Source organism: Euwallacea similis, chromosome 5 (assembly GCF_039881205.1).
Source record: "Euwallacea similis isolate ESF13 chromosome 5, ESF131.1, whole genome shotgun sequence".
Taxonomy (NCBI): Eukaryota; Metazoa; Arthropoda; class Insecta; order Coleoptera; family Curculionidae; genus Euwallacea; species Euwallacea similis.
This window is the reverse complement of record NC_089613.1, coordinates 522,854-542,529: the sequence shown is the minus strand read 5'-3', so window position 1 is coordinate 542,529 and position 19,676 is coordinate 522,854. Positions and strand designations below refer to the sequence as shown.

The window sequence follows — 19,676 nt, the reverse complement described above, 5'->3', positions numbered from 1 at the left end:
AATTTAAAATAGAGAAGCAATAGAGTACGAATACTCATGAGACTAACTGTATCTGACTGAAGAAAAGCCTAATCGCAACTGTGATGCTATTTCCCGATAACTCTTTCCTTGATTTCGCAAATTGATCACTTCAGTTCTAGTTTTGCTATTAATTTCACTTTTCTTAGGAGACATGTTGATTGCAGTAAATTTGATATGATGTAAAACTATGAGTAATAATGGAATAAATATGCCGCACAAGCAATAACTTGTTTATGCATTCTTCTCGTTTTTTTTTATTACTTATTCTGACCGAGGAAGATGTGCAAATACTTTCTTTCCATCAAAATATTTCTTTAATGGCTAAAACTAGAGATTCGATTTTTTTCCCTATGATCTTTTTAATCAAAACTCATGTAAATTTAATTAATTTTCAAAATAAAATCCTTAAGGTGCGATAGATTTTTTCATTACGTAATAATATCAATTCTTGAAGTGTGCAAATACTTTTTTTGCTAACGGTATATGGAACCCAATTTCCCTGCTTTTGAATTATTCCCAACACTTTTAAACGATGCGAAATTGCTTGTTGAGTCACTTCTAGTGTAAGTGCAAGTTCTTTTTGCGTTTGAGATGAATCTTTCTCCAATAATACTTCCAATTCCGTATCTTCGTACACTTTAGGTCTTCCACTGCGTTCTCTGTTTTCCACGTCAAATTCATCGCTTTTAAATTTTTGACAGGACATCTTTGATGGCACTGAAACCTGTCTGGTGTGGTGAAGTCGATAAATTATTTTTTCGTGTTATTTATTTAAAGACATTTAAGAAGACATTAACATTAACTATAGATTAAAATTTTAGCAAACATAACTGCCAATAAATCATATTAATCCCAATCAGGATCTTAATAGCTTATTGATTAGATTAACAACAATACTAATTAATGTCATTAGTCAATCGATTTAAAGGGTAATTAAATTCCAGAATAGCATCAGTAATTAGAAAAGCAATGTAATTCTTATCGAAATCTGAGTCTGGCGACAATTATGAACCCGTGAGGTCGAACGTGATCATTCGATGTTAAGGGTGACCGATAGCGTCCAGCTTGAGATATCAAACTCATTACTCAAACAGTTTTTTGACCCAATTCCTAACTTTAGTTTACCTTCTTTCTATTTATTGTGAAAATATTTCTTGAAAATTTTGTATGCAATTCTAAAAATTGTAAGGCAACCAACATATTTTCAATTAGTATAATTTTTCAAATGAAAACTTAAATTGTCCATTTTCTGACGTATTATATCATTATTTGCGTATAGATATCTATCTGCTTATAGACGTTCTAAAGTAATAATAACCACATTTATTAAATATTGCCTTCTTTCCTAATTTTTCAAAGAATTTATAGTCCAAACAATAGTTAAACAAAAATACTTATTAACAAACTGCTTGTTGACCCCCAGCGATAGTGCAAGTTTAATGAAATTTATACTATGCGTAATATGTATAGATGCGTAATGTCTAAGAAATATTTAAAAATAATTTAACGTCGAATAATTTAGGAAATGTTGCCCTAAGTCGTAAAATAAATATCAATTTCGTCAAAATGTGTCGCAGCAAAACTACGAGCTTATATTATTTACTCTAAATTTGGACATTTTATTTTTGCCTTCTTCGATCCAATTTAAGGCTAATCTTTTCCTGAATTTTTCTCTCTCAAAGTTGTTTTATCATTCCCATGTTTTATCGTTCGTATGATAAAAAAAGTTCTGGTTGATTGAGAAACAGACACAAAGCATTTCGTAGCGAAATAAAATGTAGCAAAATCATGGTTTGAACCACATTCTGATGCCTTATCCAGAGATAACGAGGATACTCCTCAATCCTAGTCAAATTGAGTCTCCACAAAGTGGACAAATAAAATACAATCTACTTTATTCATGAAAGGAGAATATTCTTCAGATAATATTTAAGAAAAGAGAATATTGTACAGACCGGTGTAATAATTAGCAAACATTTTTTCATTTTCACGATCAGCCAATTGATTGATCGACAAGCGACCTATTTGTTGGTTCAAATGATCTTAAACAATTAAAATTACAGGACGAAATGTAGATGCTTTTTGTTTTCCAAATCTTCATCCTTCGTTTTCTCTAATTTTTCGTTTCCAAGTTTGTAAATTTAAATGGAAACTTTTTGGCTCCTTTGAATTTGACATAAAATTTCTGAATTTTCTTTTCGACCCCTATTTTAGTTCTACAGAAATAAAAAATATTTTTAAGGTTTTCTTTGACTTATCCTTAACGTTTCCATGAACTAGTTTGAATCAAAATCAGAAGTCTGATCCTAGCTAGATATTTCTACTAATAACTTGAAGATTAAAAAATTATGAATTTGGAACCATCATCTGTATGTAGTTAGATCCTATTATGAATAAGTCAGTACTTGTCGTCCCGCTGTCTACAATTAAAAATTTTAAATTACTACAGTAGATTTGAAATTAGTTTATTATATACTAGGAAGGGAATAATATTTTCTAACCTTTAGTCCAAGTTCGTGTCGGCGACTGTTTTTATATGGAAAGGAAATTTTATATACATAGTTTAATCATGTTCTCGATATTTCATTGTTGCATCATTTCAAATCACAATAATTGGAACGGTTTTGCTTGAAAGAGCTTTAGACATATCACTCACATTGGGTTATTGTTGATTTCATACTAAAACTTTTGTTATTATTTTGATCAAAGACTGGATAGGTCGAAACATAATCACTTAAAAAAATTATTGAGCGATCAAACGATCATTTCCGACCTCATCACGGCGAGAACAACTAATGTGCCCTGAGAATATTCGGACAGATAAGTTGTCTCAGTAAAGTTGATTAGCCCCAAGAAAATTGAATATTTCCAAAAAATACCCCAAATTTTAAATCTCAGGATTGTAGATTCTTTTTTACTCCATTTTTAAAACGTTGTTGAGTATGCCTCTATTTTCTGTGTGACTTAGATCTTAATTCAAAAGATTTTTAGGAAATATGAAACACTATTTGGTGGTAAAAACTCATTGGCTTGTAGATATTTTTTGTCGCTATAATTTCCCAAAAATGTAGTTTTTGCAACTGATTTCTTTGTGTTAGATATTTAAAATTGTCACTTTTGCATCTCTGATTTATGTTTTTTTCTAATGTTACTTTTGAGATTTATAGAGATTGTTAATGAGTAAAGTCACTACCCTATCGCTGTTTTATTTTGTTTTCAATATCTTTTCGACATTGTAATTTTGTTCATTGAATATTAATTTTTCCCGTCCTTATAAACACTTTAAAAACTTCTTTTTTTACCATTGTTGAATAGTTAGAGCTATAATTTAACTAACGATCTATGTGAGTTGATTTTACGGTAGACCTGTTTGGAACCTTCATACATTTTTTAAATTGAAATATTAAAAAAAAATAAGTTCTTTATTTTGTTTTTTATTAGTGGAAAATTTTATAATAATTTAGCTGATTCAGAAAGTTATCCAAATGATTATTATTATGCTCATATATTGATAAAACACCATGAATCTCAAGCTACAAAATTATGATTATAAACGTTAGATTCAAAATTTTTAATTTCAAAATTTCTAAGCATGGAAGATAGCGAGATTCCCATTGCTATTCGGGACTTTTGCTCATAACAGTTATTTTGATATTAATATGATTCGTTCTTACACAAACCGTTGATAGCTCCATGGTAGTGCTTATGTTTAACCTAGTGCGGTCTCCCTGATTGACGTCATTTTCAAGTTTATTTTTAACTATCGAAAGTGTTTTATCAATTGAAACATTTGTGAATAAACTAAAAACGTCAAAACTTATCAGCGTGTGATTTGGGTGTAGATTTATGTCTTTTCGTTAATATAATTAAATACCATAATTTAAATAAAAATTGAAAATATTTAGCAAAAATATAAACGGTGGATGTCTAACTGAATTAATGCTGTTAACAATAGGCCTTAAGGGTGTGTAATTTTTGTGAATCTTATTTTAAATTACTTACGATATTTGTATTCTTACGCTTGATCTCTGAAAAAGCTCGCGAAGTTTGAAGAGATTTTTTGGCACTTTGTTTTGTCGTAGTTTATGTATCATCAAACCAGCTTCATTTAAATAAGTCAATTAATTTTCACATAAGCAGTACCATTTTGCCCCATCCTCTCCTGCTCGCCAATCATATAATCCGTATAAATTCGTGTCGAAAATTGAACCATTACAGTACTGTACTGCCGGTACCCTTGCAGTGAAACCCGGCTCAATCCACACTAAATTCAATTAAACTCTCTTTGTCAACCACTTTTCACCAACAAGTTAATAGTACCGCGTGATAACGAAAATTGTTCTATTATTTCATTAATCCGCCGGGGTTTAGTTCTTGGCAAACACAATTTTGAGACCTTCAATCCGCATTACTTCAACGCGAAAATGGGGTGCAAGTCTATATAGTTCATGAGCATTTTACTTCTGCTTCTAGTAGTTCTTGTAGTAGCTGTAGTCCTTACAGTTCATTGGTATTTCAACATGAAGTTCCTGATTTCTTTGGGATTAGTTTGTGTCTCCGTTGTAGGCAGTCAACCCATTAATGATAATGACAGTCTGAGATTGGTCAGTGTGGTAAGTCATTTATTACGTGATTAAATTCAAACGTTAATTATGAATGCATAAAAGCTAAATTTCCTATATTCCTGTCCAACAGTTTGTGAATAATTCCATGTCTTTGAAGCTAAGTTTTTGAGTTTGATTATTTCAAATGAGACATATTCTGGTGTTCATTTTTTTTTATTTGGATAGTTTTCAGTTTCCCAATTAACAAGGGAATGTCACCCTAACTGCAGTACCACTGAATTTCTTAATAAAATGAACAAGAAAGCCTTACAATTCTTACTGTAGTGCTCTTTCTAAATTAACAGTTAAACTTTTATCTAAAGGGAAAATATGGAAAATACCTTTATTTTTATTTTATATCATTAAGATATATATATCGACATTTCTAACCTTAGTCCATTAGGTCGTGTATAAATAATAAAGTTTTATGCTTTTAACTATCAATGTTATGTAGCTATTTCGTTTATCTATGTATGTGGATCGAGGATGAATTTTATTTCCTTAAACAGCTCCTAATTACATATTTAGGTTTTCAAACGAATTAATTTGTTCAACAATTATTTCATTTTCGGTTATTCAATTTTCATACAAGTTTTTAAGTTAATTAGTCGTAAATTTGATGTGTGATCATGCACAATTGGAGAAAGCAGGTCTCGCCGTGTTTCAAATATTCAAAATTAAAATTGAAAAATCAATACATCTCAATAATCATAAAATTGCTAAATCTCACAATACACTTATCCTTCAGAGTTGGAGACACTGGTTTTCCTGAACTTTGAACGCCATATCATAAATTTTTCAAAATCGAAAAATAAATAGTCAAAGTGTTTCCTGATCTTTGACCATTTTTTCAAACTCTCTTTAATACAACCTTGCTTTTTGCAATATCGTCGCAAAGTTGTTAAACCATAAAAACTATCAGTTTATAAAAGATATTGGCGTACTTCAATTTTCAACCCTTCTAAAACTTTTGGAAAAAGGGATAATTGATGTTTTCCTCGTTTTTCATTTCCATTTCAAACCATCTTTACTACAACTCTGATACTTGCAGCTTTTTTTTTAATTTAGGCATTATTACCCGCAGCTAAAAAAAAGGCGTTCCGTTACTGATTTATGTGTTAGACAAATGTAAAACACAGTTTTCAGGGTAATATAATAAAATTCGTAATATCGGTAAACAAATCACACACGTAACTGATTGTGACAAAGTGAAGAAATTCCTCATGGACATATTTCATTTTGTTTCTCCAAACGAGTACCAAGTTTTTTATTTACCACGACTATTATACCGAGTAAGCTATTTCAGTTTAAAATTAGCTGTAAAAGTTTTTATGTCTATGTTAGCTATACAAGGTGTTCTAAGTCAAGTGCACACCATTGGTAACTCTTATTATGGATACAAAATCAATTAAACTAGCAAATTTGTAGCATTTTTCCCGCTGATTAAGAAGATGAAGACAAAAAAACAATTGGATGCGGCATTTAAGAGAAAATGAGGATTTTTTTCTTTTAATGGAACACCTTATACAGGGTGTCCCGAAATTAAGGCACCATACTTAAACAGCGTAAATTACGTCCAAAAATAACACCAAAACTTTATATAAACATATCGAAAAACGCTTTTTTAACGATCTATGGCTCTTTAAAGACATAACTCTGATGATGGTTATTTTGACATATTTCCAAAACGGTGCAAGATAACTTTATGAAATTTGGTAAGATTTTATACTTTTTAAACCTTAATTGACTGATGCGGTTGAATGGAAAATATTTCGTCAGAGGCGTGCCGCACGGGGGCGTCGGAGTTAAAAAATGCTACATTTTTTTTATGTGCCCGGTTTTTTAGCTGCTGATGCAAAATTATGAAACCACATATGTGTCCAGAAAAAAAAGGTACTCTTGGTTCACATTGATAGAACGCTCCATTTTCGAATAAAATTAATTTGAACATTACATTGCATGACAAATACAAATGATGCTTAAAACGATCATTTTCAACCATATCAAAACTATTAAACAATAATAAAAAAAAACAACAAGAAATTGAAATGACACATTTTTAGAGTAAGTTTTCAAATAAGTTACCGTTCAAAAAAGAAAATCTGTTTCAAATTCTTCGTGCCTCCCAGAGCATAAAAAGACGGTCTAGACTGTATATCCAACAAAACAGTAACTTATTTGAAAACTTACTCTAAAAATGTGTCATTTCAATTTCTTGTTGTTTTTTTTTATTATTGTTTAATAGTTTTGATATGGTTGAAAATGATCGTTTTAAGCATCATTTGTATTTGTCATGCAATGTAATGTTCAAATTAATTTTATTCGAAAATGGAGCGTTCTATCAATATGAACCAAGAGTACATTTTTTTTCTGGATACATATGTGGTTTCATAATTTTGCATCAGCAGCTAAAAAACCGGGCACATAAAAAAAATGTAGCATTTTTTAACTCCGACGCCCCCCGTGCGGCACGCCTCTGACGAAATATTTTCCATTCAACCGCATCAGTCAATTAAGGTTTAAAAAGTATAAAATCTTACCAAATTTCATAAAGTTATCTTGCACCGTTTTGGAAATATGTCAAAATAACCATCATCAGAGTTATGTCTTTAAAGAGCCATAGATCGTTAAAAAAGCGTTTTTCGATATATGTTTATATAAAGTTTTGGTGTTATTTTTGGACGTAATTTACGCTGTTTAAGTATGGTGGCTTAATTTCGGGACACCCTGTATATCTTTTACTTTAACATTGGCAAATCGCCAACAAAAGAAAAAAGGCCATATGCAATATTAGCCTAAAATTGAAAATAACCGAATTATCAGCACATTTTTCTTTTAGATTAGTTGGCTGTGTGTGGCCGCGAAATAAGATTCAATTTCACTTTTTTTATTTTATTTAATTTAAATAAGGTTAATATAATTTTATCTAAACATGCTTTTAGCCATTCTGACAACATATGAATGTATTTCCTCCCTGTTAAAGTGCTTTCATGGAAAATTAATTAAAATTAAATTCTCCAAATTGTACATAACTTTAAACTACTGTCTTTTGCTAAATCTTCAATTGAATCATTTTTGTACGTTTCGACATTTGCCAACACATTTATTTCTATTTCCTCATTTATAAAAAAAAAGATTTTTAAGTTCCAGTTTTCACAAATACTTTTTCATTAGTCCTAAATTTTCTGTGCAATTTTCGAAAATACCTTCTCTCTCATTGATGACGTTTAGACTACGTTTGGCCATATTGTTCCAGTGATCGAAGACTATTTTTTTTCGATACAATATATGTTTCTAACATATCGCATTTTTCTAAACGAGTGAACGCCATTTTGTAATATTAATAACTAAAATATAGTTCTTTTAAATAACAATAATAACTTCAAATTTGACAAGTTAATGTATTAACTTGTTTTTTTTACATCAGATTAACTTATAATGATGCACGGAATAAAGTTTTTATTTTATTGTTAGACATACACAGCCAATTAGTCTAAAAGAAATATGTGCTGATATTTTGGTTACTTTCGATTTTAGACCAATATTACATATGGCCCTTTTTGTTCTGTTGGTGTTTTGAAACGTTAGAGTAAAAAATATTGAGGCTGTTCCATTAAAAAAATACATTTTCCTCATTTTTTTTAAACACCATATTCAATTGTTTTTCTGTTTTCACCCTCTTAATCAGTGGAACAAATGTTACTAGTTTGCCAATTTCATTGACTTTTTATCTACAACAATAAAAAAATTACCAATGGTGCGCACTTAATTTAAAACAGGCTGTAATCTCAGAAAACCAGAACTATGTTCAATGAACCTGTCAAACTTGAATTAGTTATAATGTAATTTCGAACTGTCGTGAATTTTCAAAATTCGGTTTTATTATTAACAAGCCTATAAAGTGTGTCTCATAAAAATACATACATATATGTATAAATATAGAGTTCCCAATATTATTGTCATTTGACGCGTAATTCGAATAGCTTTGTCGACTGACCGTTAAAGATCAATCTTACCATTCATAACTAGAATCACTAATAATCAATATAAGTTTAAACCATAGTATTACTTAATATTTTATAATAGTTTTTTAAACCTGAATTGCAAATTTCCAGTTTCTTAGACATGGGGCACGGACACCAGAATTAAAGGACACCTATCCGAATGATCCATACAAACTGGACACGTTTCAACCAATGGGATGGGGTCATTTAACTAATGTAAGAGTCTATTATTCATTTTTTTAATCAAAACGTGTATTTTTTTATAATACAATAATAAATATACAAACGTGTATTCTCCTATAATGCAATAATAAATATACATTTTTTTGCAATTTAACCATTTAATGCTAATTAAAAGGTAGGTAGTAAATAATAAACTTTTTGTCTTTTTCTGGGGTTTCCGTTGGCATTGAGCAGCATTGAACTTGAAAAAAAAACCCATTGCGGACACATTTAAAAATTAACCATTGGGTTATTGATTAATTATAAATTGTAAACATGCAATTGTTACTGTTTGTTGGAGGTTTTAGTATTGCTGTCACGTAAGCTTAATTAAAATTGATTATTGTGTCCATTGCACCTGATGGTCGAATATTTGATATTTGGTCAAAACTTCCAAGAAAATCATATTGCTCGTATAACAATTCATGGTCGCATTCATTATAGTCAACGGTTGCGATTTCTATTATAAGTTAGATTCGAAATGCCAAAAATTCCTCTGGATCTGTTTACTTCGAACTTGTAAAATGTGTTCTTAATTATAATATTTACATAATGTATCAATATTTTTCAGCATGGCAAACGAATGGCTTTTTCCCTTGGAACCTTACTTAGAACCCGATATGATAAGTTCCTGGGGGAGATCTACATCCCCGAAGCAGTATTAGCTCAAAGTACTGATTTTGAGCGCACAAAAATGTCAGTTTTGTTAGCTCTAGCAAGTCTTTATCCCCCGGCTGAGACCCAAAGATGGAACGAGAAGATAAACTGGCTACCTATTCCTTACGAATATGAGAAAGATGGTTTAGATCATGTGAGCGAAAACTTTTATATTATAATTTAGGCGTTTAGTTTATGAGCAAATATTACTAAGAAAAATTTCACTGTATTTCAAAAACCACCCTTTGAATAAAAGTATTATATTAAAACTGTACGGGATCGCGAGGATTCAGATTAAATTCATCTTTAGTTTCCACTATTAATTCCTTCATTATAAAGAACATTTCATAACTTACTTAGTATACTAATACCAGTAATATTTCCAGCTGTCATGGAAATATTACATCTATTTTCAAATATAGAATTTATCAAAATACCATTTTTTTATACGAATAGCAAATGTGAGGACTCTAGACCTACGTTTGGTACGCCATTGTTAATTAACTGATTGAAGCGCAAATTTTACTACGTACTAAAAATCATAACTACAGCAATATCTCTAAATTTTTCTAAAACGCAAAACAAAAATACAAATTTATAAATACCCCAACTCGTATTTAGTACGCCACTATCAATTGATTGAACCAAACATTTTGCGAATTACTAAGGCTACTTATGCCAAGTAATTCGATAAATTTCATACACAATTTTTAAAAAATTAGTTTTTTAACCGTAACGACATAGGTAGTAAATGTGACGGTTTTACACTCGGATTGGGTACGCCCCTGCTTATTATACTATTCTGTCCAAAATTTCGCACGTTATTAAGGATACCTGTAACAATAATATCAGTAAATTTCATTGAAATATTCTCTTTATTTTGAAAGTTGTAGTTGGTCAAAATTCAAATTTATAGATATACATATGTATATAAATATCAAATATTACGACTTTAGACTTGAATTTGGTACGCTACTCTCAATTATCTGAATCAAGGGAAAATTTCACGGACGGAGCAAACTTTTGCTAATTATTTCATGATTCTTTATTGATACGTTCTCTTTAATTCTGGAAAATTTCTTAAAATCTATTTTTTAATTATTAGAATAGAGGTTGTAAATGCATCGATGCTATGTACGGATTGAGTACACTAATCCTTGCCATACGATTCAATCTAATATTTTGTAGGCTATTAAGGAAACCTATACTAATAATTTCACCAAGTTTTGTTGAAATAACCTTTGTTGTGAGAAATATAGTTTACCAAAATCCAATCTCTTAAATGGATGGAAAATCCAAAGACCCTGGACCTGGGTTTGATATATATGTCATTGTTAATCAGCCAATTTAATAGAAAATTTCTCACATTATTAATGATATTTATATCAGTAATTTGACCAGATTTCATAGAGTTATTTTTCTTATTTCGAAAGTTATCATTTTTCAAATTCTAATTATCACGGTAAACATGGTAATTATGAAGAGTCTATACCAGAGTGGAGTACGTCACTATCAATTGTCCCATTAAGTCGAAAATTTCACAAGTTAAAAAAGATATCTATGAGAGTTACTTCACCAAATCTAATTTAAACATTATTCCTATTTATGTAGTTAGAATTAAAAAATATATACATTTTTCTAATTATCATGGGGTGAACATCAATCGTAAAAACCCTTAATATCTTAGTTTGGTACTATACAGTCAATTTTTATTCTTTATGCAACCAAAATTTCAGATGCTGAAAAGACCGAACACATATTGTCCAAGATACTTGAAAGAACTTGAAGAAGCATTACAATCAGATGAAACTTTAACATATCTGAAAGCAAACAGGAACACTTTCCAGTATATTACAAATCATACAGGCAAACCTATTAATAAATTACGTAAGAGAATACATTATTTTGCAATGCATTTTCATTAAAAAATGAAAAAATTGACAAGTTTGTTGTGTATTTTAGAGGATGTTTTCCAAATATATCAGACTTTGACTGCGGAAAAAACTATGAATTTAACACTACCTGAATGGACAAAAAAGGTGTATCCTGAGAAAATAACGGAGTTAGCAGCAAAACAATGCGAAGTAGAGAATAGTAGTGATATGCTGAGGAAACTGAACGGCGGTAAATATCTAAATGTATTTTTAAAATAACGTCATAGTTTTGTTACATGTAACCACATGCGTAAGCAATAGGCAATGGAAAAAGTATTGATTCTATCTACAAACTATTGATCCTATTTACTGTATCAAAATGATCTTACTTTTTTTATTATAGGGCGTAGCCTTCAAAAGGTGATTAAGGATATGGTAGCCAAAACTGAGGGATCTTTGCACCCTCATGAAAGGAAAATATTTCTCTATTCAGGACATGAGAATAATGTAGTCAATGTATTATCTGCCTTAAATCTGTTCAAGACACATTTTCCCGCCTATAGCTCTGCAGTATTAATTGAACTTCATTATTTGAGGACAAGACAAGATTACGCCGTAAAAGTGAGAAACAAAGTATGAAGAAATATTACAAAAATCTTCCATTTTCTCTGAATTGCAGGTATTATATGTTCGAGATGTCTTTAATTCAGCAGAGGAACTCACAGTACCTGGTTGTGAGGTTCTATGTCCTCTCAATAGTTTCGTGAGGTTAACTGAAAATCATGTCCCCAAGAATTATACTGCTGAATGTGACTCTCTTGTGAACTTAGATTAAGCGGTTGTTTTGCACTATTATTCACATTTGAAGTGGTTTTATATTATTATTTATTGCCTTTTGAGAATTTCGTAGTTAAATTTGAAATATTTATTTAAATTATTTTTTTAGATTTAATTAACATGCTCTAGAATAGTGAAATATTAAAGAATATGAATAGATATTATTTTGTTATATTTTGATTGTAGAAATGAAAGAAAAATCAAGCTTGAAATACCTTAAAGGAAAAAGTACGTCTCGTTTCTCCCTTATCTTTAATGCCGAACCTGATTTGTAGGGAAATTAACAAAAGAAATAAATTTGAACCAGTTTAAAATAAAATGTCTATTTTGGTTCGCTTCCCTCTGTTAGAACCTAAATGTTCATTTAATTTGTAGAAAAATTAAATGTTTCGAAGTTCTTAATTTTTGTTTTTGTTGTAAATCAACCTGATTTGTCGAAAAATTAAACAATCAACATAGCTCGAACCAATTTAAGAAAGCAAGTGAATTTCGTTGTATTTCCTTCGTTCGTTCAACTTTCATGTTTGATTTGATTTGCATGAAAATTAAATAAAATCTGGAAAAAATGAAATAAGACTAATTAGATTTAGTTTAAGCGAATGAGTATGCTTCAGAGCGCTTTCATTGTGCGCTTTTAACTTAAATATTCACTTGGTTATTGTAAAGAAATGAAAAAAAACTAGCTTATCGTAATAAAAGAAAGCAATGTAGAAAAGAACCAAGTTTGAAAGAAGTTAAGTGAAGAGGTGTTCTGCTGAAAAAATCTAATTAGATGTATTGAATGAAATTGATTTAAATTAACCAAAAGGAAGGGCTGAGTTTTGGTATGCTCCTTACGACTTTTTCGTTAAAAAACGTGTACGTGATTTGTAAAGAAATCAAGGAAATAAACTAACATGAATTATTGCAAAATGTGCAGTTTCTTCTATCTTTTTATTTGACAGTTCAACTTAAATTATATAGACGTTCAGGCTAGTTTAGATTAGAGAAGTTCAAGGAAAGAAACAGATACATGAACTACATTAAGAAAAAAAATGGGTTTCTTTCGTTCCTTTGGACTTAATTTGTAGAACAAGGAACAAGGAAAACTGGAATATGGCTGAACAATTCTATAGAGGCTTAAGGTGAGTAAAAATAAACAACAAATATTAGATTGGATTGCTAGTAATTCATATACATTATGTTCCTTTGAGCTACACCATGGGCATCCAGAAAATCGTAAAATATCTAGGAGTGTACATTTTTTAAAAACACCTTTATCTTACAGAATAGGTGGAAAAAACTGATATACGTATGTGTTAATGATTTGGAAACTAATTATCAAGAGTTGTATCGCTTTATTTCCAATTTCTTTTTAAATACAAAGCACCTTTAAGCTATTACTTAAAACTATAAATGTGGATACATGTATCGTTCAATAGATTTCATGACCATTTTTAAAGCACTTTTTAGAACACAATTCAGTGGGTATTTCCATTTTTCTAATATATAGAAATCATGATTTTTAAAATCGTCGTTGCTTAAATTATCCATAGTTAATAAATCTATTTTTAATCATTAGTAAGTCTACTAAATTGGCTAATCTACATCCTACATTACTCTGCATCTTTCTAAATCGAAACTTTATCTTTTTGAAGAAAATCGTGATCCAAATTAAATAAAGGTCAAAATGTAAGCACGTGGATATCTTCTCTCGCTCACGCGATTATTGTTGTTTATCATAAATTATATGTCACCAGAGTTAAAATAATGATATCTAATTATTATTATAAATAATTAAATATTTATTTTAATTTCGCTAATTACCTTGGAGTTCAATATATATTTGTTTGTCCTATTAATGACTTAATTATCAAAGATATTAGGCAAGAGTGCATTTTATCACAATGAAATATTTAAATTTATCTTATCGATTGAAACTTTTAAAACTATTGGAGGAAAGAAAATATGAAATAAACATATATTTTCATATCAAAATCATTGTTTTAAGATTTATTATAATTTATTTAAAGAAATTATTTATCTTTTTAAAGAAGTTGTCATTGTAGATCTTCTAGATTAAAACACTCGTTATCAGACTCAGGAAACATGAATCGAAATAATCTCACGAAGGTTGCAAGTCTGCAAAAATGACCTCCGCAACCTGGCACTCTCAATCTCTTTGGTTTCGAACCAGTATAATCTTGGTAATAAAACTAAAACAATCATAATATAACATAAGGAGTTAGAAATTTAATGTGTTCTTACCCTAAAACCCCTTACTCCTTGATAATTGTGTAGCTCAATCACAATGTAGCTTCCATAAGGAGGAATATGGGAGTAAAACACATCGAGGAATCTCAATAGAATTGCAATATTGTATTCGTGAGCCGAATAAAGGAAGATTTTTGTTCCATTGTGGTATTCTCCTTTGATTTTTGAAAAACTATCATCCACTATCTTTTTGACCAAAAATCCTGTTAGACTTTTCATTTGGAGTAATATTCTGTAATGTTAAACAAACTTACCAACAACATATTTTTTCAGCTCAGCAGTTGCAGTGCTCACATTGTAATGTTTGATTCCCAAATCTTGAATTTCATGGAAAACATTCTTTGCCCATTCAGGATGGGCGTATCCGTTCTCTTGCTAAAATTGGCGATTTTAATGTCCATTTTTTGCATGAAATTTAGTGAAAATTACTTCAGTGGCCAATGTGAAATACAAATTTGCAAAATCCTGACTGCTCATAGATGCTCCAGTGTGAAGTTCGAGATATTTGATCAGTTCAGTATGATTCTCATACAATTTGCGACCTTCATGAGAATTCAAATAGTTCCAAAATAACTTCCTGAATCTGGGACAATTTTCTAAAGGATCTCCTAAGACCTACAGAGATTAGTTAGTAAAATTGAAGGAGTTCTACACCTCACTTGTAAATATTTATCCATAAGTAAATCACATTCTTACATGGTCTTCTTTTACAGGCCAATAGTTAAAAGGAATAGGTTGCCATTCCAATTTATTTTGCTCGGTCCATACTGAATGACCCCTGGGAGGAAAAAGAGAGGCTAGGACTAGTTGTAAGGACATTTTTGTTCGGTTGTAGTCTGTACATCTTGCATCTACAGTGTCCAAAGTGAATGTATCTTCTGCCAGGAAATTGAGATATCTTGAACGCAATTCCTTGCCTATGTTATATTCTTTGCGTTTTCCCGCCTAAGGATAAAATTAGGCATGATTTATGTGATTAAGAATTTCAACTCAGGATGAGTAAAAATTTACATCTAATCCATCTAATGGAAAACAGTCGTATACTGTGTAGCACAAAAATATAAAACATAATTACAGGTTCAATATCCTTGAAAATTTCCCTACATTAAAATCGCAAGTATTACACCACTGATTTTTTTACAGGAAATTACTTCAGGTTAGTTTGGGTTAACCTTTTGATAACCTTCTTTAATCAGTAATTTTGAAAAATATTAGTTTGAAATGATGGAAGACTGGCGTGTCGACTGGAAGTGGTATTCTGAACATTAAAAAAAATCTTATTTATCTCTGAAATTATTCAACTTCAAAACACCAAGATTTACACCACAATTTTCCTACTGAAAATTAGTTATAAAAATTTTCTGATTAGAAATATTTCAGTTCAATCCGATGGAAAAAAAGAATGTACTGAAAGTGGCATTCTGTTCAAAGTAGGTTTTTTGTTAGAGGGGAATACTCACCGATACAATAGCAAATGTAAGTACACTTAATCGGAATAAGAAATACTTACATTGGTAAGTTGCCCATTTCCGACAGGGTAATATGTTATATTTATATAAGGGTCATTTTTGTAAATGGCGCTCTTGTCCGGTGTCCGGTCTCCATGTCTGAAAACCTAAAGAATACTGTTTTCAGCAAAAATATATTTTTTAGTATACAGATACCTATCTCTATACGTTTTATAGATACACAGCATCTAAATAAATTAATTAAAATTAGAATTATCTCATAATCTCGCGTTTACACTCGAGAGTAGAGTTTTTCTCACAACACACAATATATTTTAACGTACTTTAATAACTCAATTCTAGTAGCATTTTTCAGTATATACAGGGTGACACATCGAAAACTAAACAGAGGCATTTTCGCGTATTTAGAAATTTAAATTTAAAAAACGCTTGGGCACGTAAATTTTATATCCGAAGGGGACACACTATGAACGTATACTCGCTCCTTTCACATCAACCCCCTAGCCGGGGCGAGTTAAACCCCTAAAATCTTAAATGGAAAGTAGGGTCGAGTAGTACCTTGTTTGAAAGGCTTTTCGATTCTCGTTATAATGATATCCAAATTGATTAATTAATCATTTCGAAGTATTTTAATGTATTTTAATAATTAATAAATAAAGAGACGAAGAGCGTGAAAACCGTTGTTCTTTAGCCGAAAGAATTAGAATACAAACACTCAGAGATAACGGCAATTCCCTTCGTGAAATTTCTTGGAAAGTAAGAAGATCCAAAAACCATGATAATAAATACCTTCAAATATGAGAAACAACAGGAAAAACACGGTCGTAAAAGGGAAACGACGGTTCTGACTGACCACCAAATAAAGCGAGAATCCCAAGAAAATCCCTTTGTGTTCTTCAAACAACTTCAAAAGGACCTAAAATTGGAAACAGGTTCCAAAACTATCCGAAGACGGTTATAGGAGATTCACTTACATGGCCAAGTGGCTCGAAAGGTACCGTTGCTATAAAAAACAAACAAATCAAAAAGAATAGAATTTGTGAAGAATCATCTTCACTTTGAAAACGAAAGCAATAACTTTAAAGTGCGGAAAAATGTCCTTTTTTCGGATGAAACAAAAATTTATTTGTTTGGTTCGGATGGTCGACAATACGTGAGGCCAGCAAAAGAGGAATTGCTTCGAAAACACGGTTTAAAAACCATTAAACATGGAGGTAGCAATATAAAATTGTGGGGTTGCTTCTCTTGGTTCGGTGTTGGTCCCATTTATTGGATAAAAAAGATTCTGAACCAAAAGGAATACCTTAAAATAACGAAAGATGTTATGTTGCCCTAAACCTCGAAAGAAATGCCATTAATTTGGAAATATCAATAGAATAAGGATTTGATACATACTATTGAATGACTGAAAAATGAAATACTATGAAACACTAAAAGTGTTCTAATTTTAGCAGAAATAAAAAATTGATTTTTTTAAGGGTTTTTAAATATGTATATTTGAAAGTATCTTATACATATGTATATTTTTAAGTACTCCGTAATTTAGACAGTGGATAAATTTTTAAAGCTTGTAATAGTGTAAAAAAACGTGCTTCAAAATGCATACAACAGGAAGGGGGCATTTTTGAACACCTGCTTTAAATATCTTAATTTTTCTTTTTGTAATTAATTTGATTGATTGCTTGTACAATTAGAAATAAAAATTGCTCAATATCTTAAAAAATATTCACAAAAAAATTGTTTATAAAATTTTTTGTATAAAATTAAACTAGTTTTAATTTTGTTTATAAATATACACAGGGTTTCGTTAAAAAAAATGTTTTTTTAAAAATTATCTTGATAATACGATATTCAATTGTTTTTATATAATATAATAGTATCATTGTCCTAACCAGTCCGAGAACATACAACTCTTTGCAATTTAAACTAGAGTTCTATCTCTACCAGTAACAAGGTTGGTTAACAATGGTGCGCATTTAATTTAAAAACCACTTACCACTTTAAAAAAATTCAATTTTTTATTTTCGTCAATAAAGAGATAAAAAATTCAGATGTATCAGATATATGGGATGCCCAAGACCGTTATTAAAAAATTATGCGATTTATAATACCTTGCCGACAGGCAAAGTATCACAAATCGCATAATTAGTAGATATACTAACCAATTATTGCATAATAGTAGGTATATTAACTAATTATCGCATAATAGTAGATATACTAATCAATTATCGGGTTTTTTTAATACAACGTCCGGTATATTATTTCATATTCAGACAATATACCCGTATTTATATCACTACGTATAATTTTCATTTCATGCGTTCCTGCAACTATATTTCTAAAATATAAAACTTTAAAAGAATATTCCAATTTTTCTCACCTTATTTATGTTACCAGTAGACCTTCTTTTTTGTAACATGCGCCACCCTGTACACTTATATACTTTAATAGAATTTTGGTATTAAAAATTCGTTTAAAACCCGCTCAAATTTGCTGCTGATTAAGTGAAAATTTTAGCGCTATTGAACTTTAATTTAAACTTACCACATGTAGCAATTCCAAGCTATCAGTGTAATCTTCAGCGTTTCTTCGAATGATTCTGCTCTGCAGGCACGGACAGCTCACTGACCAATACAATACGAAAGCCCAAAGAGCTAACGTTGTCGACTTGTTCATTTTTAGATCTTATTGGAGACTGACAACCCTAATCATTCGCAAATCCACTTTTAAAGTCTCTAAAACAATTATTATTATTGTTATGCTATAGTCTGGTTGTCTGTGATGATGACCTCGACCAATTTGCACTAGACTTAGAATATTTGACGTGGGGAATTGAGTTTCTATTTCGTCTCAAATAAGGAGTCTATAAAAGACGAAACCAGGTATTTACTAAAGGGACAAAAAATTACAAAATTTTCTTATTATCATAAAGAGAAATTTTTATATCCAGCGTCATCGGGATTTTTTGATAATACGAATTAAATTTGTTTTAGGGTTTAGGTGCCTATATTTTTGTTGCTAAATTTAAAATAATTCCTAATTTTGGAACTGAACTATACACTATATTTAAGAGATAAGACATAACTGGTGCTCAGAGAACTATTTCACAATTAATTATTAAAAATTCTTTACGTTATTTAAGGTTTATGAATGGGCGCTAATAGACTCCAAAGAACAGATTAATAAGAAAGAATTGGAATTTAATATTGGAATTTTCCAGCAGATTAAATTTATAAATCAATCTAAGTCTCAACCTCGGACAATTTACTAGGTACTTGCCTAAAATTAAGTTAAACAGTATAAGATGAATGGGGAATTAGTTGACCGCAAATGAAAACAATGATTTTAAATGCGTTTTTTAATTTCATTGGAAATTCTAGGTAAAATTTAACCTTGGCTCGATTTTTAAAATACCCCATTTTGAAGCTGATAACTCGAGCTATTCTGGAAATATTTTTTTCCGTAAGTGTGCTTTTTTTACTTTCTGAGTATTTACTCAAATGGATATTAAATCATTATGTAATTTTACTAGATTACCTTTATCTACTGCACAATACGCTAAAACCACTCCTAAGATATTTATTTTTTTGAGTCTAGTTCGGTAGGGTTCCAGTAGAGGCACCAAATTTATTCATCTAGATTATTCACACGTTTTTAACAATTCTGAAGGATTATGTTTAAAAATTTCTTACTTATGAAAGAAAACGCGAGTGCCAGTGAAAATTGATAGGAAAT

At 30.3% G+C, this 19,676-nt stretch overlaps 2 protein-coding genes across 2 annotated transcripts; one reads left to right on the top strand and one right to left on the bottom strand.

Annotated features, from left to right (window-relative positions):
- Positions 1 to 4,230: 4,230 nt before the first annotated feature.
- On the top strand, positions 4,231 to 12,447 carry LOC136409193 (venom acid phosphatase Acph-1-like). The gene is made up of 7 exons (XM_066390552.1): positions 4,231 to 4,634; positions 8,741 to 8,845; positions 9,423 to 9,662; positions 11,245 to 11,395; positions 11,471 to 11,632; positions 11,786 to 12,003; positions 12,062 to 12,447. The coding sequence occupies exons 1-7, from the start codon at positions 4,470 to 4,472 to the stop codon at positions 12,215 to 12,217; spliced, it is 1,197 nt and encodes a 398-aa protein (XP_066246649.1). The 5' UTR covers positions 4,231 to 4,469; the 3' UTR covers positions 12,218 to 12,447.
- A 1,761-nt stretch (positions 12,448 to 14,208) lies between these two features.
- Positions 14,209 to 18,657, bottom strand: LOC136409194 (venom acid phosphatase Acph-1-like). The gene is made up of 7 exons (XM_066390553.1): positions 18,486 to 18,657; positions 15,983 to 16,087; positions 15,169 to 15,417; positions 14,902 to 15,087; positions 14,727 to 14,847; positions 14,467 to 14,675; positions 14,209 to 14,414 (listed from the first exon to the last, which is right to left on the bottom strand). Exons 1-7 carry the CDS (start codon positions 18,615 to 18,617, stop codon positions 14,259 to 14,261), a joined length of 1,158 nt encoding a protein of 385 aa, XP_066246650.1. The 5' UTR covers positions 18,618 to 18,657; the 3' UTR covers positions 14,209 to 14,258.
- Positions 18,658 to 19,676: the final 1,019 nt, after the last annotated feature.

What these genes read in the sequence shown, in the direction of transcription:
- LOC136409193 (XM_066390552.1), top strand. Translation starts at nt 4,470, where the DNA reads ATGAGCATTTTACTTCTGCTTCTAGTAGTTCTTGTAGTAGCTGTAGTC. An exon ending in GATGGGGTCATTTAACTAAT is followed by an intron (nt 8,846 to 9,422) that starts GTAAGAGTCTAT and finishes AATATTTTTCAG; the next exon opens with CATGGCAAACGAATGGCTTT. An exon ending in AGAAAGATGGTTTAGATCAT is followed by an intron (nt 9,663 to 11,244) that starts GTGAGCGAAAAC and finishes CCAAAATTTCAG; the next exon opens with ATGCTGAAAAGACCGAACAC.
- LOC136409194 (XM_066390553.1), bottom strand. Translation starts at nt 18,617, where the DNA reads ATGAACAAGTCGACAACGTTAGCTCTTTGGGCTTTCGTATTGTATTGG. An exon ending in GCTGAAAAAATATGTTGTTG is followed by an intron (nt 14,676 to 14,726) that starts GTAAGTTTGTTT and finishes AAAGTCTAACAG; the next exon opens with GATTTTTGGTCAAAAAGATA. An exon ending in AAGGAGTAAGGGGTTTTAGG is followed by an intron (nt 14,415 to 14,466) that starts GTAAGAACACAT and finishes TGATTGTTTTAG; the next exon opens with TTTTATTACCAAGATTATAC.